Below are 22,114 nucleotides of genomic sequence, written 5' to 3'. Positions count from 1 at the left end.
GATACTGAGGAAAGTCACCGAGAATGATAAAACTCTTCTTTGATTTAAACGCCCCGTCTACGTCTGTGGCGGAAAAAAGCAGAAGGAGCTAGACACCATTCAAACCGCGACAATGCGGTTTAAACAAAGAGGGCTGTGATTTGCGGCGTTCCGAGTTTGATCCTGGGCTGCTCTCGATAAAGCCCAAGTCAGGGCAGGGTCCCGTTACGGTTTGAATCGGCCGTTCGCCAAGATGTCTATGGAGGAGCAGGACTTTCCCGAGGCGGTGCTGGTTACCGAAGCTGGGCCGCAGTGGCTTCGGGCTGAGGTGGGGCGTCTGACCCGCGAGCTGCGAGAGACGACGCACGAAAAGATCCAGGCGGCGGAGTACGGACTGGCCGTGCTGGAGGAGAAGCAGCAGCTCAAGCAGCGATTCGACGAGCTTGAGATGGAATACGAGACGGTTCGACAGGAGCTGGACCAGCTGAAGGAGGTAAGCTGAGGTCAAAGCCACGCAGGCGGATATGTTTAGGCGCTGGCAGACTGTCAGCAGTAACTCTAACTAACGGTAACAGTGATCGTCAGGCACGTTAACCTGGTTATTATCGCACACTGGTTAAAATGTTCTGCGCATGTGCCAGTTAGCAGATACACCAAGTAGACTGACCTAATAGACTAACTTTTCATTCAAGGCAAAGAAACAACATTTTTTGGTCACTTGCCCACAGTTGCCCTTGGTATGTAAAATCTAAAGCTCTCAACCCCATTAAATCTCAGTATCTTCTGACAGAGAGTGAAGTTAGTTTGTTTAGTTGTTGGGTTGAGTTCTAAAGAAAAGTCTGATGGTGGTTATGAATACAAACATGCTGCAAACATTTCCTCTTGCTCCCTGAAAAAAGTAAGTAATTGGAAAAGATAATATCTCAATCCGGTTTTATCTGCTTCCCTTTGGTTCCTCAAATTGTTGTTTAGATAAACATTTCTGGCTCATAACTACAGTAAACCTCAATGTTTTCCCTTGATGCGCTGTAAAAAGCAGCTACAGATACTAATGTAGGTATGTTGGCAAATTTTCCTAAAGAACTGTATGTACAAACATACAACTTCACCCTAAAAAGCATTAAATTAGCTTTTAAATGACACCAAGATCAGCTTAGAAAAATAACACGGCTGGAGCACTTCAAAGTTAAAATTCTGCGATAAATATTCCCCTGAATTTACATTGAAATCTGACCTAAAATCACAAAAATACTAGATAAAAAATGTTTTTTCAGCATACAATGTTAAAAGCTATGCTTTAAGAATAAAATTAAAATAAAATTCAGATAACTGACATGTAATAGTTTCTTATTGTAGAATATGATATTTTAAAGCATATGACAGATACAATATTTTGTCTTAATATTCTTGCATTCTATTTTTAAATTAAGCCTTATTGTTTAAATCCTAAAATTAAGATGGACCTTGCAGGGGCAAATTATTTGCTCACACTGAAAATAATTTGATGTGTATTATATATATGTGGTTAAAATAAATAACATAAAATATGTATTCCGCTTAAGGTAAATCAGACAAAGTTATGTTGCCCTGGCTATGTCGTTAATAGGAATAAAACATATAAAAGTGATATTTTGGGTATGCCTTGGATATTCATGAAACTAGAACCCACGGTATCTTAATAAAAAGCTGCTTTTGAGCGAAGATTACAGCCAACGACAGCCATTCCAAAACTCACAACCTCAAATATCATACCCTCAACATGAGTATAACAAAGAAAACAGTCAACACAAATTATATCCACATTGGTGAAATATAACATGTTAAATTGCATCTCGTTCAATTTATGTCAGAGTGGCACAGAAATATAGGCTGTCCGAATTCTGACAATATCTTCTATCAGCGCCACCTACTGGTAGGTTTTGTTCCTTCAAACTGTTGCATTCATTAAGAGTTTGCACGAGAGTTTAATCCATGCAGTTGGCCTGAAAAAAATCCTGTAGTCTGTGATCCTTCAGCAGGCTCAGTTAAGTGTCTGATTCCCAGCCTTTCAGTCGGGAAACGAGAACCAGTCTGATAGAGTGAACACCTAGTTTCAACGTTTGTGCTGATTGTGAACGTCTCGTCGTGTGTTCCCAGCTTTAGACATCAGGGGAAACCAGAAATCGGTCTCAGCCAGGAAAAGCCTGATCAGTGCATCTCATTTTTAACTCACTACATACAGCAAGCAGCAGTGTTTTTCTTTAAAGCATTACTTATTTCAGTGTTAAAATATAATGAATGTAAATCACAGTAGCTGTGTCTTAATGGTGGTTACTGGTATTTTTGTTATAGTGAAGTAACAAAAATATGTCAGCAGATACAGGTTTTTCTGTGGCAAAATTTGCTGTAAAAAAGTTAGTGGCTCAAATTCCATGCAGATTGCTTTTGTTCTTTTTTTTTTGGCTAATAAGGTATTTTTCAGTCTTTCATGTGTTTTTTTGTTTTCTTATTCAATCAGAATTTTGTTGATTTCTTTGGATGTAAAACATCAGGTTTAAATCAATGGGTGCACACTAAGGTCTGAGATTCAAGATTCAAGAGATTTAAGATTTTGTGACTTAAGTCTAATAAACGGTCGTAATTTCATGTGATTATGAGATTACATGAGACAGACTGGTAAATCAACCATGTTCTCCTCTGAGAAGAGTGCTTTTATTTTATTAGCAAGGAGCATTTGCTGACTGCCAGCCATTTATAGATCATAATCTGTTAATGTTTGCAGTGATTTATAGGGAAGACCACACAGACATATCTCAATCTGAACCCTGTTTAAGAGCAAAGCAAACTAACTTAACCTCAGACATCTTAAACTAGATTCATTACAAAAAACAATTAAGTAGTTTCAAAATAAAGGTGCTTCTTAGATTCATTCAGAAATTCAGCAATAATTTGATGTTAATGTTTCTTTTTATGGAGTAAACACTTTTTATTTGATAGAAAACACTATTAATATCAAAAATATTATGGAAAATTACTGACAAGTTATTTTACATTTTTAAATGTTCTTACAGAATAAATGTTAAATGTTCATGTGTTTAATTAAGTACAAAACACCTTATGAATTTGTTATAGGTAGCACTGCAAAATATATTGCAAATTTATCGTTATCCCAATATGACCGTGCCCAATGTTCATATCCCACAAAACTGCCTGGAATGTAATAAGTGTTTGCTAATTGTTTTAAGTACCGTACAATCAGGCTGCCTATGTTGTTTAAAGTTTTAGAAAGTATAACGGTGGTAAAGTGATTTAGAAAGACTAATTTACTTGTTTTAATGCCAGAATAGCAGATGTCGGCCAGAAGCACCTTTTCCAATAAAACTTTGTTCATGAGATGGAAATAATGAATTTTATTTTGTTTCCAGTAGCTGGATAGACTACTCGTTATCTTTGGTCTATGTTTGTTATGAACCCAAAGCACAAGATATTAACACCTCTTACCTCTTTGTTTAACTGGCCTCTAAAATGTTTTAAAAGAGACGTCAGGTTTTCCCCTCTGAGTCATCTTGGAGCTTCTTCTTACCAGTTTGTCAGTAGAGGAACTGCTCCCTGAAGGACTTCCAGTGTGGCTTTTTTTAGCCGCTGTACTTGCTAGTTTCTGAGTGCTCTTTCCCTTCTCCCTCCTCTAAATGATTCAGCGTAATGGCTCTGTTTTATTGTCATAGAGCTCATCCAGTGTTCTTAGCTTCTTAGTGTTGGCAGTGGCTCATCGTGTGGCTACTTGTCGCCAGAAGCTCACATGTTTTAATAAGTTAAGAAATGTGCTCTGTTAGATGTCAGTCGCAGCGGTTAAAACTAAGATTATTGGTACCAAATGTGTTGGATACATTCCTCACTGATTGTATCAAGTCAAAATTAGGAACTAGGTTTCTTTCTTCTGTGACGTCATAGATGTTTGCTCATGTGAGCTTTATCCACATTAGGTTGTTCACATTACTGATCATGCTTCAACCATTAAGTGAGCTATTGTTCTCGTCGTTGGCATGGTGTCTTATGACTCTGACTGTTGATCTGGAGCCATCCATCCAGCAGAACCAATCCAAACAACGGACTGCTGCTTGTTTCACAAATCACAACTTGTGGCAAAGAGCTGCTGCTCTCTGGATCTGAGCTGCTTACTTCTCATTGACGTTTTTTGCTACAAGAGATCAGGGCACAATATACAAGTTCACCTCACAGTAGGATATCGGCAAACGTTTATTCAGCAAATCAAATTTGAGAAGTTAAATTTGAATCTGTTATATTAATAACAGATTCAAATTTCACTTCTCTTTACACACAGAGTGATATATTCCACCTGTTTCTTGCTTTTAATTTTGATGATTATGGCTTACAGCTACTAAAAAGCCAACATTATGCTTCGCAAACAATTTGAATAGTGAAAAAGACTAATTAAATAAAATTAATACAAGAATGTTATGGTCCACACGATCATAGGGAAGACTGCTGACTTGGCATTCAAGCACAAAGTTGGTAAGCCAAAAAACATAAATTCTACAGAAGCTATTCATTGCACACTAATTGAAATATTTCAGGTCTTTTATTGTCTTAATACGGATGATTTTGGCATACAGCTCATGAAAACCCAAAATTCCTATCTCACAAAATTAGCATATCATTAAAAGGGTCTCTAAACGAGCTATGAACCTAATCATCTGAATCAACGAGTTAACTCTAAACACCTGCAAAAGATTCCTGAGGCCTTTAAAACTCCCAGCCTGGTTCATCACTCAAAACCCCAATCATGGGTAAGACTGCCGACCCGACTGCTGTCCAGAAGGCCACTATTGACACCCTCAAGCAAGAGGGTAAGACACAGAAAGATATTTCTGAACGAATAGGCTGTTCCCAGAGTGCTGTATCAAGGCACCTCAGTGGGAAGTCTGTGGGAAGGAAAAAGTGTGGCAGAAAACGCTGCACAACGAGAAGAGGTGACCGAACCCTGAGGAAGATTGTGGAGAAGGGCCGATTCCAGACCTTAGGGGACCTGCGGAAGCAGTGGACTAAGTCTGGAGTAGAAACATCCAGAGCCACCGTGCACAGGCGTGTGCAGGAAATGGGCTACAGGTGCCGCATTCCCCAGACCTGGGCTACAGAGAAGCAGCACTGGACTGTTGCTCAGTGGTCCAAAGTACTTTTTTCGGATGAAAGCAAATTCTGCATGTTATTCGGTAATCAAGGTGCCAGAGTCTGGAGGAAGACTGGGGAGAAGGAAATGCCAAAATGCCAGAGGTCCAGTGTCAAGTACCCACAGTCAGTGATGGTCTGGGGTGCCGTGTCAGCTGCTGGTGTTGGTCCACTGTGTTTTATCAAGGGCAGGGTCAATGCAGCTAGCTATCAGGAGATTTTGGAGCACTTCATGCTTCCATCTGCTGAAAAGCTTTATGGAGATGAAGATTTCATTTTTCAGCACGACCTGGCACCTGCTCACAGTGCCAAAACCACTGGTAAATGGTTTACTGACCATGGTATCACTGTGCTCAATTGGCCTGCCAACTCTCCTGACCTGAACCCCATAGAGAATCTGTGGGATATTGTGAAGAGAACGTTGAGAGACTCAAGACCCAACACTCTGGATGAGCTAAAGGCCGCTATCGAAGCATCCTGGGCCTCCATAAGACCTCAGCAGTGCCACAGGCTGATTGCCTCCATGCCACGCCGCATTGAAGCAGTCATTTCTGCAAAAGGATTCCCGACCAAGTATTGAGTGCATAACTGTACATGATTATTTGAAGGTTGACGTTTTTTGTATTAAAAACACTTTTCTTTTATTGGTCGGATGAAATATGCTAATTTTGTGAGATAGGAATTTTGGGTTTTTATGAGCTGTATGCCACAATCATCCGTATTAAGACAATAAAAGACCTGAAATATTTCAGTTAGTGTGCAATGAATCTAAAATATATGAATGTTAAATTTTCATCATGACATTATGGAAAATAATGAACTTTATCACAATATGCTAATATTTTGAGAAGGACCTGTAGACATGCTGAAGCCCTCTATTAAAGCAACCTGGGCTCCATTAACACTTCAGTAGAGCCACAGGCTGTTTCCCTTCATCTCACTCTGCATGCAGTACTTTATGCAAAAGGAACCCTGATCAAAGTATTGGGTGCATATAATGTAAAGTACGCAAATATACATTTGAGTACTTAAAATTCCTATATTCTATTGGTCTTATGTCATATTCAAATCTCTATAAAAACAAATGTAGAATTTTTATGAGCTGTAAAAAAAAAAACCCCAGAATTAAACACTTGAAATGATCAAGAATGAATCTGTACGAGTTTCACTTTGTTTGATTGAGTTACTTAAATAAATGAACTTTTTAATATTTTAATTCATTTAGATGCACCTATACATCACAACGTTCCCAGGATTCAGATGAACAGGGTTTACATTTGCTTAATTTAGTGGTAAACTTTGAATAATTATTAACTGTCTGTGCGAGCAGAGAGGATTCAATTTCACTTTGACACTTCTAAAATCACACAATGCTTGCAGTAAATGCAATGTCCATGAAACACAATAGTATGTAAATAATTTAATGTAATTTCCCAAAAATGAATCATTTTTAGCTGCTACATTGTTTTGAATAAATCCGTTTTTGAAATGTGTAACTTTGAAATTTAGTTGTCCAGAAGAATCTTAATGAAAGTCTTGGATTTTTTCCTATAAAATAGTGAAGTAAATAGTGACCTATAGAACAGATATAAATTATTGATAGAAATGTTATATTTTATAAACATATTGCTTGATTCCAGCTGTTTTTTTATTTCTAAAATTGTAAGAAAAAAATGTAAATACATGTGTTTTTAATGGAATTGTAAGTCTTATTTTGCTTTATTTAGCACCAATGATATTAAACAGTTAATTTTAAGTTCATTGAAAAAGAAGTTTCTAAATTTACTGAGTATGCACCTTAAAACAGCTTTCTTATTTAATTCTTGACTAAAATAGTTTGTTTTCATGTTTCCTGTGTTTGTCTTTAGGCCTTTGGACAAGCTTATTCTACCCACAGGAAGGTGGCAGCAGATGGGGAGAGCAGGGAGGAGTCGCTGATACTGGAGTCTGCCAGTAAAGAAGCTCTCTATCAGCAAAAGGTCCTGGAGCTGCAGAATGAACTCCGACAGGCCAAAGCGTCTCTCTCAAGTGCTCAAGCAGAAAACGATCGCCTGTCGGCCCTTGCACTCGATATGAGAGAGGTAATTCTCTTCTTTTTAATGAAATTTAGTATAGAATAATTCAATTCAGTTTTATTTATATAGCGCCAATTCCCAACACATGTCGCCTCAAGGCACTTTACAAAGTCAGTTGAATCGAATCATACAGATTTCAGGTACATATATTCCAATTAATCCTAACTATCAAACAGTGCAGTCAGATTCAGTTTATTATTTAAATTGGTTAAAAAGTTTTTCTATCTAAGGAAACCCAGCAAATTGCATCGAGTCAATGACTTGTAGCATTCAATCCTCCTGGGTGAGCATGTAGTGACAGTGGGGAGGAAAACTCCCCTTTAACAGTAAGAAACCTCCAGCAGAACCAGAGTATAATATATATATTATAATTCAGATATTGGCTATAATAAAAGCTTCTTTTTATTCTATCTGAACATTTTCTAAACACAAAGTCAGTCTATGCAGTTTTCAGACAATCCCACAAAGCAGAGGAAAACAATACGTTGCATTAACTTTAAATCTGTTAGTGTTGCTCATGTCTTATGATTTATGCATGTTTATAATTTCTAATTAAATGTCAGTGGAACAACAAATGATTATCGATATGTTACCTTAATCCATCACAATTGCTTGCTGCATCTGATTGTCTTAATAAAAGAAAGGCAGTGCAACTGTATAAGGAAAAGCACTTCTATCAGTATATGTAGTATTGTGTTTACTGTCATTAACTAATTACTGAATTCTGTCTATTTGGTCTTTATTTACTGTGTTTTATCACATTACTTTAAGCCCACACAAAAGTTCCCAGGCAATCTGAAAAGTAATACTCCACTATAAAATTAATTGTTGGGGTAAATCTCTCGCCCAGGACTTTCTTCTGCCCCTGGTTCCTGTGCGGAACAAAAAAAGTTCTGGGAATCAAAATCAAAGCAGTCTGAAACAGAAATCCAAGCATACTTGGTCAACAAAATGTTTTTTAATTTTCCCACTAGGAAGATACTTGGTGTTTTATACAAGGAAGGAGTCGGTTCTGAATTTGTCCAGCAGGAACGATGATGTAATGGTCCACAGTTAGGGTCACAGAGGATGTCCTCAAAGTCTCTTTGTAGCCTGAATGATTAAGTGGACAGCGTCCACCTGCTGACGTTTTTTGTTAAATCCCTGACACTGTGATGCGTGACATGTTGATCCTAATTTGACCCAGAATGAGTTGACAATAATACACTGCTCAAAAAAATGAAGGGAACACTCAAATAACACATCCTAGATCTGAATGAATGAAATATTCTCATTGAATACTTTGTTCTGTACAAAGTTTAATGTGCTGACAACAAAATCACACAGAAATCATCAATGGAAATCAAACTTATTAACCAATGGAGGCCTGGATTTGGAAAATTAAAGTGGAAAAACACACTAGAGGCTGATCCAACTTTGATGTAATGTCCTTAAAACAAGTCAAAATGAGGCTCAGTATTGTGTGTGGCCTCCACGTGTCTGTATGACCTCCCTACAACGCCTGGGCATGCTCCTGATGAGACGGTGGATGGTCTCCTGAGGGATCTCCTCCCAGACCTGGACTAAAGCATCTGCCAACTCCTGGACAGTCTGTGGTGCAACGTGACGTTGGTGGATGGAGCGAGACATGATGTCCCAGATGTGCTCAATCGGATTCAGGTCTGGGGAACGGGCGGACCAGTCCATAGCTTCAATGTCTTCATCTTGCAGGAACTGCTGACACACTCCAGCCACATGAGGTCTAGCATTGTCCTGCATTAGGAGGAACCCAGGGCCAACCGCACCAGCATATGGTCTCACAAGGGATCTGAGGATCTCATCTCGGTACCTAATGGCAGTCAGGCTCCCTTTGGCGAGCACATGGAGGGCCATGCGGCCCTCCAAAGAAATGCCACCCCACACCATTACTGACCCACTGCCAAACCGGTCATGCTGAAGGATGTTGCAGGCAGCAGATCTCTCTCCACGGTGTCTCCAGACTCTGTCACGTCTGTCACATGTGCTCAGTGTGAATCTGCTTTCATCTGTGAAGAGCACAGGGCGCCAGTGGCGAATTTGCCAATCCTGGTGTTCTCTGGCAAATGCCAAGCGTCCTGCAACCCCCATTTGTGGACGTCGGGCCCTCATACCATCCTCATGGAGTCAGTTTCTAACCGTTTGTGCAGACACATGCACATTTGTGGCCTGCTGGAGGTCATTTTGCAGGGCTCTGGCAGTGCTCCTCTTGTTCCTTCTTGCACAAAGGTGGAGGTAGCGGTCCTGCTGCTGGGTTGTTGTCCTCCTACGGCCTCCTCCACGTCTCCTGGTGTACTGGCCTGTCTCCTGGTAGCGCCTCCAGGCTCTGGACACTACGCTGACAGACACAGCAAACCTTCTTGCCACAGCTCACATTGATGTGCCATCCTGGATGAGCTGCTCTACATGAGCCACTTGTGTGGGTTGTAGAGTCCGTCTCATGTTACCACGAGTGTGAAAGCACCACCAACATTCAAAAGTGACCAAAACATCAGCCAGAAAGCTTAGGTACTGAGAAGTGGTCTGTAGTCCCCACCTGCAGAACCACTCCTTTATTGAGTGAGTTTTGCTAATCGCCAAAGATTTCCCCCTGTTGTCTTTTCCATTTGAACAACAACATGTGAAATTGATTGTCAATCAGTGTTGCTTCGTAAGTGGACAGTTTGATTTCACAGAAGTTTGATTTACTTGGAGATATATTGTGTTGTTTAAGTGTTCCCTTTATTTTTTTTGAGCAGTGTAGTTTGCCCTAAAAGGTCAGACATGACACTACACTACATCCAGTGTCCACCTGCAGCAGCATACAGTTATTCCTGTTCTGTCCCTTTTGCTGTGCACAGAATTCAGAGGTGGCAGAGCTGCAGCGGGCTCAGCTTCGAGATGACATCAGAGAGTATAAATTTCGGGAGGCTCGACTGCTCCAGGACTACTCTGAGCTGGAGGAGGAGAACATCTCCCTGCAGAAACAAGTGTCTGTGCTGCGACAGAACCAGGTGAGGTGTGCAAAGTCCCAAAAACAGCAGGATGAACATAAGATTTTTGTATGTAAATCTGGCTCCGTTTCTGGTTCACGATATCTACCCACACAGGGGCTGCTATGGTAATAAAGCAGATGCTTATAGTCTCATGTTGTGTAAACTAATCTTAATGTCAAAACCAATTTGACCAAATATTAAAGGGTCAAATTGAAACATATCCGGAAATATGTACAGATTGGACAAATTTGGTGGCTGTTGAAGAGATTAAAAAGACTTTAAAGTAAGTTATTAATTGTAGTAGCATAATCTCACACTAAAACCTTTAACTTGTGCATTTATTGAGTGGGGAAAACAAATCCTGCATTAAGAAATAATTGTTTTTAGTAAAACCGTGAGGCACATTTGTTGGTACCATTCTGCCATGCTGTCTCAGTCCCTAGACCTAAATCCTGCAGGAAACCAGTGGGGTGAGCTGAAGAGGAGGAAGCATACAGGGGAGTCATGACGATCTAGAGAGATCAGCACAGGGAGGAATCTTCAGAGGTCCTCTCTGTATGCTCCAACCCTGTGAGATGTTACAGCCGGACACCAAGCGTGTCCCACTGGCAAAATGAGATTGTTGAAAGTGCTGACAGCAAGGTACACACGGTTTTAGCACTGCTGATTTTGTTAGTATTTCTTATCATTGTATTTTTCCCCTCCTGAATAAATGTAGAGAAATTAAAGGTTGTATTTTCTAAAGATTTAAATGTTGGCTTATGCTCCTGCAATAAAAGACTTCATTGAACAGGGATGTCAACAAATTTGTCTGCATCTACAGTTCATCTACCTTAATAAAAGGATAAGGGTTAACCTCTGTCCTCGAGATGAGAAATGCTGATGCACAAAGAATTTCCTGACATATAAAATAATGTTTTCCGGACATGTTTGACTGTGTAAGTATTTCACTCCGGCTGACTATTCTCGCACGTAGTCATGTAAAAATCTGTAATGCTGTTGTCATTTTTGGTTTATTTAAGTTCTTTCTGCCCATTAGCACAAATGCAGTAAACCCCACTTAGCCAGGCAAAATTATTGCTTTATTCATGCTTTCACCATGTGTACAGGTGGAATTCGAAGGGCTTAAGCATGAGATCCGTCGCCTGGAGGAGGACTCGCAGTGTGTCCAAAGCCAGCTGGAGGAAACCATGCGTCTGAGAGAAATCGCTGAGCGACAGCTCACAGAAGCTTTAGAAACGATCAAAACAGAACGTGAGCAGAAGGCCACGCTGCGTAAAGAGCTCTCCCACTATATGACCATTGGGGGGTCTGTGTACAGCAGCTCTTTTAACATCTCCATCAATAACCCAAAACTCCACGAGGATCCCTCCACTATCCATGAACCCGACAACGATGATCTGATCAGAGGCTTCGAAAACGGCCTGGTCAAGATGGGTGACAGCGATGAAGACAACAGAACATTGGTCAACAAGCCAGCCCCTAGCTTGGTGGATGATCTGCTGAGTGAGCTAAACATCTCTGAGATACAGAAGCTAAAACAACAGCTTGCTCAGGTATGAAATGTTAAGATGCACTTCGAGTGTTAGTTTTAATATTTTCTGTAGGCAGCCCATGTTTCTTGCTTATTTAATCAGAAACTAATTTAGGCATCAGCAACGGGGCTATACCTTAATCAGATACTTGATTCTGATTGGCTGCAGGCTGGATTACTTCCCAAAAACATGCTTACTACGTAGTTATGGTAAAATTGTTTACTATTGCTAATAAAATGATAGCCCAGTAGTATGAATGAAGTGAGAGCTTTACTCACAGTTTATTGTATAGTGTTTTAATGCCTCATTCTTTAAACACCCCAGAATGAACATGAAATATGAAGTCGAAACACTTCTAAACCTATCGATACAATGGTGTAGCGATGCACTGATCTCCGGTAATTTGGTAGCTTTGACCTAGTGATAAACAATAAAACAATTTCAATAATTTATTTAGAAACTGAAAATTACAACTAGAATGATAAAGGTTGGCTTCAAAATTCAAGTTAGACAACACATGCAGCATCACTGGCAGTTTGTGGGGTCAACATAGTTTAATTGGTTTTACAACTTTTAAACAGTACTGCAAATGGGACATTTGTACATCAGTGTGATGCTAGTAGAAAAAGTGTCATTAATCCATTTGTCCCTGCAATTTTTTAGTGTTTGGTTTATGACCGTTTTTGAAAAATAAATCTCATTAGTTATTATTGATGTTTTATTACTTTTTAAATTTGGTCCTGAAGTTTATAGTAAAACGAAAAAAACAAGAGTTTTATATTGAAACGCATCGGGATGATTATCAAAACCGTTCAAATACAGAAAAAAACTGATAATGTTTTGGTCCATATCACCCAGCCCTTGTTTGACCTGCCGGTACTAATCTTAGCTGATTGTGATTTTTCTGTAATTACAGATATTTAAAGCATTACTTTCTAACCTTCCTAACATAAATGATCATTGTATATCTGAAGCAGAGGCAACGTCAGACTGTGTGTGTGCGAGAGCAGTTGCATAAAACAGGGTTCAGCATTATTTAAAAACAACCCAAAATTATTCTATTGATGACATTTTGAACAGTTTTTAGCATCTTATATTAGCCAAAAGCACAGTTAGCATCGGTTACTATAGCCAGCTATCTCAGTGTGAATTCCCGAGAGAATGTAGATCGATATTTTTATGTCAGATTTCCAAAGAGCTACCAATATTTCCAAATCCAGCATGTTCTGTAACAAACAGAAAGGATAAAACAGCAACTTGGCTGTAATATGGTCAGCCTGGCTGGTATCCTCTGAGGTGGGCTTCACTGATCTGGAAAACGTCATGGCTGATCATTGGTCAGGTCTGGTGAAACTGAAAATTGTCTGAATCTGGTCACTAGCTGATCTCTCAGTACACCTCTGATAGCATGGTCAAATAATCCTTTTCTCATTTCTAGGTTTTATCTAATGGTCTTAGTGGATATTGTTTCTAGTGCTGAGAGCCTTTTTCCTGTATTTTATGACTATAGGACAGGCATTACATTCTAGCCTGTGGTTACTCACACAAGCTTCTTTTAGATGTTATTTTATACTTATTTGGAGAAAGAGTTACCCAATTATTTTAAAATGTTTGTTTTGTTGTGTGTTAGGTTGAGAGGGAGAAGGTGGCCCTGATGAACTCTTTGCAGGAGAGCCAGAAGCAGCTGGAGCACGCCTACGGCACGGTGTCCGAGCAGAAGGAAACCGTCAACAGGCTGACTGAAAATCTAAGCGCCATGCGGAAACTCCAGGCCAGTAAGGAGCGGCAGTCGGCCCTCGACAGCGAGAAAGACAGGGACAGCCACGATGACGGAGACTATTATGAGCTAGACATCAACGGGCCTGAGATTCTGCAGTGCAAGTACACTGTGGCTGTTTCTGAAGCCGGAGAACTGAGGCAGGAGCTGAAAACACTGAGGGCGCAGTACGAGGAGTGTCGGACCAAGTATGAAGACGATCAAGCACGGTTGGAGAGCGATGTTCAAGATTTCAGGTCAAAGTTGTTCTCTTTGGAGAAGATTAGCGAAGCTGATAAAGCGGAGGTGTCCCGTCTGGAGAAGGAGCTCCGCCTGGCCACGGAGGCTGCCGGAGAATCCCTCGGAAGCCTTAATGTTGCCCAGGATGAGCTCATAGCTTTCAGTGAAGAGTTGGCCAACCTCTACAACCATGTTTGCATGTGCAACAATGAGACTCCCAACCGAGTCATGCTTGACTACTACAAAGACGGCAAAGCCATGCTGAGAAGGGGGCAGGAGGGAAAGGAGCAGCAGACTGTACTTCTCACCAGTGGGCTGATCAGTGAGAGTGAAAATGGAAAGTCAGATTCCTGCAACACTGTGGTGACCGCGCCTGCAGCTCCAGAGCCACGCCCAGAACCCATGAACATCTATAACCTGGTAGCCATCATCAGGGCTCAGATCCGCCACCTGCAGCAGGCAGTGGACCGGACCACAGAGCTGTCCCGTCAGAGGCTCGACAACCTGGAGCTGAGCACCGTGGCAGACAAGGACAAAGAAGCTTGCATGGACGAGATTCTCAAGCTGAAGTCCCTTCTTAGCACCAAAAGGGAACAAATTGCTACTCTCAGAGCTGTGCTCAAGGCCAACAAACAGGTCAGAGGAGGATTTGTTTAATCTATATTTTCTATGTCATAATTCCCAGAAGTGCAAGAAATTAAAAGGTTTTAAAACCATTCTGTTCAGACAGCAGAAGTTGCCCTGGCTAATCTCAAGAGTAAATATGACAGTGAGAAGGCCATGGTGACCGAGACGATGATGAAGCTCCGTAATGAACTCAAGGCTCTAAAGGAGGACGCAGCTACTTTCTCCTCTCTTCGAGCCATGTTTGCTACAAGGTAAAATTAGACTTTTCTGGACAACTGTTCCTGCTCTCATTCTGACCAGCATGAAAACAGTCATGTGAGATTATTACAACAAACATACATGTATGTAATCAACATATTAGTCCTAGTGCAACTTCCGGTCATACAGGTGCACCTAAATAAATTCTAATATCATTGGAAAAATCTTTGAAAAGTTAATTCATGCAAAAGTGAAACTCAGTTATAGTTTCATTAAACACAGAGTAGTGTATGTCAGCCATTCACATCTGTTAATGTTGATGATTACTGTGCATTAAAAGCCCAAATTCACTTTCTCTGTAAAATAAAATGTTAAAAATATATAAATATAAAGCTGGGTGTTCTAAGGACTGTCTCCATATTCATTAATAAGTTGAGTGGGAGGAAAAGTTCAATCAATGGTCCAAAGTGCTCTTATAGATAAAAGTATTTTATTTGGACAGTCGAGAGGCACCAAAATGATCCAAAACTGAGTCTGTATAATATTCACTTTTTATGAGAAATTAACTTTTAAATGATATTCCAATTTGTTAAGCTGCATCTGTAGCTAACTTTCTCCTTTCAGTCATATGAGCCTTGCGATCAACAGCCATGTTTATTATCAGTATTTTATAGAGTCAACCTACTTAAACAAAGAGGATAAATTACTGGTTCTCACATAGCACCACTGTATATCCTTATTTTGCTTTCTTCAAACAGCCAAAGAAATCAGAATCTTAGAGCTTGACTATTAGTTATTTTGTCTTTGTATCTATAAAGGCACAAAGCATTGTGGGAGCAGGCTGATGTAATACCGACTCAGCTTGCAGGAAATTCATCCTTCCATCTGGAAAGGTTGTCTTGGGAATAGAATAACAGACTCGGAGCACATCACTCCACCTACTGGCAGAAATGTTTATCCTTGCCATCTTCCTTTTTTCCCTCTCCTGTTGCATGTTCTCCACTTCTTCCTCTTTTCTCTCAGATGCGATGAGTATGTGACCCAGCTGGATGACATGCAGAGGCAGCTGGCTGCAGCCGAGGATGAGAAGAAGACGCTGAACTCCCTGTTACGGATGGCCATCCAGCAGAAACTGGCTTTAACACAGCGCCTTGAGGATTTGGAGTTCGACCATGAGCAGGCACGCCGGAGCAGTGCCAAAGTGGCAGGAGGCAAGGGTAAAACAAAGGGCAAGGGAGCCTCTTCCAGCCACCATGTAAGTCAGATGATGCACCTGGAACCACTCAGCAAAGGAGTTGCTTTTTGCATTTCTGGAGCTTAAGATGTCATTGCTTTAGCTTGGCCATGTTTGTTGTTACTAAGACGCCTAACATCAGGTTCTAGGGTTGAAGCTGAGTCTTCTAAACCAATGCCATTAGCTGAAAGAACAATCCACTCCGAGCAGTGATTAAGCAAAAACTGTACAAAACAATTATATATTTTGCATTTAAGATGAAAAACCTTATTTGTCTGTAAATAGCACATTTTGCTATCTGATTATTATTCGATTAATCTTAAAAATAGCCGACAGATTAATCGATTAGCAAAATAATCGTCAGTGGCATCCCTAATAGTCACAGCATATTTGACAGACGATAGGCCTCAGAAGAAATACGGGGATACCGTATCAGAGAAAAATTTGAACATTTCTTAAATCTTTAATTGTGGTTTCATTGCTGAATCTCAGTTCTTTTCATGCTTCCATCTTTGTTTGCATCAGATTTCTATAATGCTTATTTTATTAATAAACTTCATTGACAGTATAGCAGTAAATACTGAAACACTGATTTTTCTCTCTCTCCATTTGCAGTAAACCCGTCAAGCCAAGTGACCTTTAAAAGAAAGTCCATCAGTGTGACTGTTAACTTTCACGTGTTCCTGGTTTCTTCTCTGTGATCGAGCTCCAGGTTTTATTCGTACAGAGACAAGAAATCAACCCACAGTATTTGCCAAGAACGTCGTAAAAATGTGTGCCATAACACTTGATGTAGAATTCTTCCAAATTTTTATCACAGTGCAATGGAGGAAAATTACTCAACGCATCAGCTTCCCTTTGGAGGTCAGCAGTCTTCCAAGGAAATGCACCACTGATAACTGACCCAGAGGAAGGACTGGGATTGATGTCTTGCTGATTACTTATGTCTGTTACCATGACTAAGCACTTTTTATTACTTCTTTCTCCTTACGAATTCCTCCCCTAAATTATGCTCGTATTATCCTGTATTTTTGACTGATATGTATTCCTTCCTGCCTGCTTCTTGATCACATTTTGAGCTCTCTGAATATATCGTAACCTAATTTATTTTTAGCAGCAAAGTAGAAGATTATGTTAACTTTTAAAAACCAAACTATTTGTCCTATTAGGTAAAATCCAAACTAGAGAGACAAATGAGTTTCCCTGGGCGTGTTTTCTTTTGCCTTAGATTCAGGTTGTTTAAATGACAGTCAGTAACAAAGCAACCAATCTGCTGACCACGTATATGTCTTTAGGAAATAATGTTACATTTTCTTATAACTCTAATGTAGGGTGGTTGAGTTGATAGTAGATTTTGTTTTGTAATCGACCTGGCAGAATTGTTGAACAACTTCAGCTTTGGCCAATTTTCTGCCACCTCATGAGTAAGATCGTCATGACTGAGGAACAATATTTGAACGCACATTTATTTAAAGATTTCTAAGTTAACAAAGCATATTAGTATTCATTCAGATTTTATTCATGAAGAGGTTTTTTTTAAATACTTTTTTAATACAGCTTTTATATTTTGCATTTAGGTCAGACAGGAACAAGTGCAGTGCCATTGTGTGTTTGTACAAGTGCAATTTGTAATCCTGACAAAAAAAAAAAAAAGACGAACGTAAACATTTGTACTTTGTGAAAGTATTAATTTTTACATGTTTTTATTATGACTGCAATTGTATTTATTTGTCTTTTCAGACAACAGGATTCACCGTTCTATTGGTAAATGAGGGAGTTTAAACTTAGCTGCCTGGTTACAAAGTAATGACGAATGAGCTCTTGTTTAGAAAAAAAGTACTAGCAAAGTTTTTGTTAACTTCTGTTACTACCTCCAGATATGGCTGGTGAAGAAATAAATCTAACTTTCACAGCTCTGAGGAGTTTGGTGTTTTTCCGAGTTATTGACATTTTCAGTTTTTGGTGCTGAAAATCTACAGTTATTTTTAAGTGCCTTTTCTACATTGCAGTTACTCTGCCAAGCAAAACTATTCATGCTCCTTGAAGTTATTTTACTTTTATGTTGCAACTACTTTCTTAGTATTTTGCATCATAAACATAATTGTCAAGTGCAAGAAAAAAGTTATTTTAAATTTGGTTAACAAAAATAAATCTGTAAGGTGTAATGTCCATTTGTATTTAGCCCATTTTTTCTGATACCCCTAAATAAAACTAGGAGCCACCTAAATAGTAAATAAAATCCACCTGTGTATAATTTAATCTAAGTATAAATACCGATGTTCTGTGAAGGCTTACCAGGTTTTTAGTTATGAAAACATTTGAAAACCTTGTATCATGTTCCTTCTACTTCATGGTTATGCTTTGTGTTGGTCTGTTGCATAAAATCCCTGTAAAATACGTTTGTTTTTGTAACATGACAAAAAGTGGAGATGTTCAAAGGGTAATAATACTTTTGCAAGGCACATTATCCCAAGGTGAGACATGGTAGTGGCAGCATTAGGCTGTGGGAATATTTTTTTTCCAGCAGGGAAAAATCTTACAATACAAAAATTACAATAAAATACTGCTATTTTTTTTAAAGAAGAATGGGTAAACATTTCAGTTTGCAGGTGTGTAAAGCTGGTAGGGATCTCACCAAAAAGATTACTTTTGACAAATAGAAGATGTGAAAATGTACACCACACTTTTGGGGGAAAAATGATAACCAAGCAAACTTGACAATAATTCCCTGTGTTGATCCGTTATAAAATCAGTTAAGTACACTGAAAAATTTGGTTGTATCTTGTCAAAAAAAGGTTTGAGGGTTATGATCAGTTGTGCAATGCACTAGTTTAGCTCCAAGATACAAGGTTTCTTGTTGTGCACACAAACTGAAAGAATAAAGGAAGGCCTCACAATATGGAAAAAGTGACTTGCTACATATGAAATGGTGAGAAAGACAGTAACTAGTTAGCTGAAAGAGTTGGGTAGTTCTAAGTACTGTATAAACACTTTGGTTGGGTTGTTTTAAAGGTCACTGACAGAATTAGATACTAAAACAAAACATTTTGTGTACAAATATTCATCAAATTAAATCCCAAGATTAAAGAAAGTTAAGTGCTGGAATTATAAAAGAGAGCTGCCGTTTCTTGACGAATTATTATGACTAGGTTTTTCTAAAAACAAATTAATATCAGCTTAAAGTGAAAAAATAAATGCCTACTTTAATCGGCACTGTTTTCCCTCTGGTTGTGCTGGAGAACGTTGACGCACAGTCCAGCTTTAACGACGTGGTGACGTCAGAGGGCGTGTCCAAACAGAGGACAGAGAGAGGACTCGCGCTACAATGGGAGGTCTGTGTTCTTTTCTTTGACGAATATAACGAAATAAAGTTGATTTTAACACGAATCTTTCCGGTTGTTTTGCATTTTTATACCCCCTACGTAACATCTATATGACGGCCGTTACAGCAGCAGTGACGTCCTGACGTTTTTTTTCTCACTTGGTCAAAGACTGTGAAATGCCAACGTTGAGCTGTCTGAAAAGTTCCCAAACTCCTCTTTTGACAGGAGATGGAGCCCGACTGTCAACTTTTTAACCAGTAAAAGTTTGGTTTTGGCAAGTTTACAGATAACCCAAACTCTTACGAGCTGCTGTTACGAAAACGTTCTATTTAATTTTCCTGTAGCTATGTTTCAGTGAAAGCTAACCTTCTGTCTGTCAGCTGAAAATGTATGTTTTCCTGTCATGAACAGAAAGTTTTCGCGAGCAGCTGTTAGAGGACACTGCCTTCCTCAGAGCTGAGCAGAAACTGGACACAGAGCTGGTGGACAAAGTCATCCTGCAGCTCAACAGAATCTACCCGCAGATCCTCACTGACAAGGAGGCCACCAGAGTAAGTCCCACTGATGCATTCACGGTCTTGATCACCTGCTGGTAGTTGTGAAAAGGATCAGTATTAAAAAATCATCTATTAGGCATGTTCTACCACTGGGAAAGCAGTTGCCTAATATAGAGCTGTCATCGATTTTTGGCACCGTTAGTAAATATGTGTACAAAATTCCTAAAATAATTGGTTATTACTCGCTTATCTCACCGTGACCTTTGACAATAGGGCTTAAACAATTAATCAGAACAATCAATTATTGAAATAATCGACAACTTATTTAGAATAATTGTTAACTGGAGCATACAAACTTTAAAACATGCCATTTGCTCATAGAACAACCCACTCACAGCACTCATTAGGCTAAAACTGTACAAAAAATGTATACATTTTGCATATAAGATGAAAAACCTTCTTTGTCTGTAAATATGTTCTATCCAGAACGCCTCACGGGATCTAGTTTTAGCTTCTCTTGGTTCAAATTCTTAAAAAAAAAATAAAAATCCCCTATTAAGCACCTTTTTCTATCTGACTATTAATCTGTTAATTGCAAAAAATAGTCAACAGATGATTCACTGTGCTCATTGTACCTGATGTCAAGATCAACTTATTTGTTGCAGTTCCAGTTGTTTCAAACATTTTAAAATACTGCTCTGACTGTAGGTGGGCACTGTTAGTCCATATTTTATTGTAGTCATTTCTTGCTCTGTAAAGATCAACACACATCTGCCATACTTGGATGGCATGTTGTCTTTTTCTCATTTTGAAGAAGAGTAATTAAGACAAACTATGCTATGTCCTATTTATAACTCAGGGAAACTGGATATTAATGAGTAATAATTCGAAGGGACGACAGTGGCTCAGCAAGGAAGGGTAGGGTTTATCCTGGAACTGGTAGGTTGCTGGTTCAAACTCCTTCTCCGTCCATCTCAGTTATTGTGTTCCTGGACAAGACACTTCTTGCCTGCTTATGGCGGTCAAAGCGCCTGATGGTGCAGATTGTACGGCAGCTCCAGTATAAGATCCTTTTATTTCAAGGCTTTCTACACATATTTAGGAAGTTTGAATTACAGCCCATGATTCACAGCTTGATTACTGTTGAGAAAAGTTATGTACAGCCATTTGTTTTGACCTTTTTGTTAGTTCAGAAATTTGGACGTACCAACAAGTGTCCGCCTGGGTGAGCTCCTGACGCATCTACAGGGGAAAGGTGATGAAGCGTGCAGGGAGTTTTACCGAGCGCTCCACCTGCATGTGGAGGAGGTATACTACAGCTTGCCCACGCGGTTACGCCTCAGAGGTTTGTCAAAACAGTTTCCTCTCCGTCACACATCAAGCATTTATTTAGATGTTTCAAAAGAAGCAGTAGCATGTTTTCTTTTTCACATTTTGTTCCATCCAAATCTCAGATTCTATGAATCCACTCGCAAGTCCACAGATCTACCCACAGAGAAATGTTCTGAACGACAGAGGTATTGTGACAATGTTCCAGGTTGTCTCTCTGCATTTTGGTTGTAGGTATTTTTAGTTTGCAAAAGTATTGTTGTTAGTTGAACAAAAGGCTTCCACTTTACAAGAATCAGTTGCAGCTAGATTTTTGTAACCTTGTGCTACATGTTCTTTTTCGATCCTGTGCAGCCTTTGTTTGACTTTTCTCTTTGCACCTCATGTTCCCTGATGACTTCTAAGGAGACCTAGCTTCCTAAACTGTTGTTGGTTTTCAGAAAACATATTTTAATCTATTAATAAAGAATTATTAATGGCTAAAATAGTTTTTAATGTTTAGTTACTTTAGAGTCTGGAAAATCTAAATTTCTCAGTCTAAGTTTGCCTTTGTTTTAAGATGGTTATTTAAAGAAACCTCAGAGTAAACATTAGTTTGTTAATTATATAGTGTGTTATTATATGTCACTAAAATTAGCTGACCTTTTTATTCTTATGTACACTTTCCAGGTCCTCCCTTTTTCCTAGGCTGTTTCAGCTTTGCTGTGGGAATGGCTTTTCTCTATTACTATGGCGGTAATTTTCATTTCACTTCAAATAACAAAGTATTTAATATGACTAGCTATATAATATGTCTTTATTAACTCCTATGATTCTAAGAAAGTGCCTTTTTCTGTTTATAGAAGCTAATGTGTCTGGAGGCAGCCGGGCCCTTGGAATGGCCGCTCTCGGTTTGAAAAGAAAAGCGCAGGAAGTCCTTATTTGGTACACTGAAGAAGGCATAATGAAGTAATGGGTGTCTTTTTCATACTTGGTGCTTCAGAATTACTGACACTACACCAAAATAATATTTGTTCTTATTTTGTGCACCTTATGAACCATGCAAAGCACATTTTATATTGGTTTCTGTTCTAAATGTCAAGGGGAGACACATTTGACTCTTTGGTCACACTTTATATTGTTAAATGATTTGAATACACTTAAGGTTAATGCTGTGTATATTTTT

General features: G+C 39.2%; 2 protein-coding genes across 2 annotated transcripts; both read left to right on the top strand.

Moving 5' to 3' along the window:
• Positions 1 to 227: 227 nt before the first annotated feature.
• bicd2 (bicaudal D homolog 2 (Drosophila)) lies at positions 228 to 17,719 on the top strand. The gene is made up of 8 exons (XM_047346787.1): positions 228 to 472; positions 7,014 to 7,226; positions 10,076 to 10,228; positions 11,320 to 11,766; positions 13,376 to 14,377; positions 14,468 to 14,619; positions 15,590 to 15,821; positions 16,416 to 17,719. Exons 1-8 carry the CDS (start codon positions 233 to 235, stop codon positions 16,416 to 16,418), a joined length of 2,442 nt encoding a protein of 813 aa, XP_047202743.1. The 5' UTR covers positions 228 to 232; the 3' UTR covers positions 16,419 to 17,719.
• Positions 17,720 to 19,056: 1,337 nt separating this feature from the next.
• card19 (caspase recruitment domain family, member 19) lies at positions 19,057 to 22,107 on the top strand. Its single transcript, XM_047346790.1, has 6 exons — positions 19,057 to 19,132; positions 19,535 to 19,674; positions 20,809 to 20,965; positions 21,075 to 21,137; positions 21,619 to 21,684; positions 21,792 to 22,107. Exons 1-6 carry the CDS (start codon positions 19,126 to 19,128, stop codon positions 21,899 to 21,901), a joined length of 543 nt encoding a protein of 180 aa, XP_047202746.1. The 5' UTR covers positions 19,057 to 19,125; the 3' UTR covers positions 21,902 to 22,107.
• The last annotated feature ends 7 nt before the right edge of the window (positions 22,108 to 22,114 follow it).

The sequence above is a fragment of the Girardinichthys multiradiatus genome, chromosome 20 (genome assembly GCF_021462225.1).
Source record: "Girardinichthys multiradiatus isolate DD_20200921_A chromosome 20, DD_fGirMul_XY1, whole genome shotgun sequence".
NCBI lineage: Eukaryota > Metazoa > Chordata > Actinopteri > Cyprinodontiformes > Goodeidae > Girardinichthys > Girardinichthys multiradiatus.
This window is presented reverse-complemented; position numbering and strand designations above follow the sequence as displayed.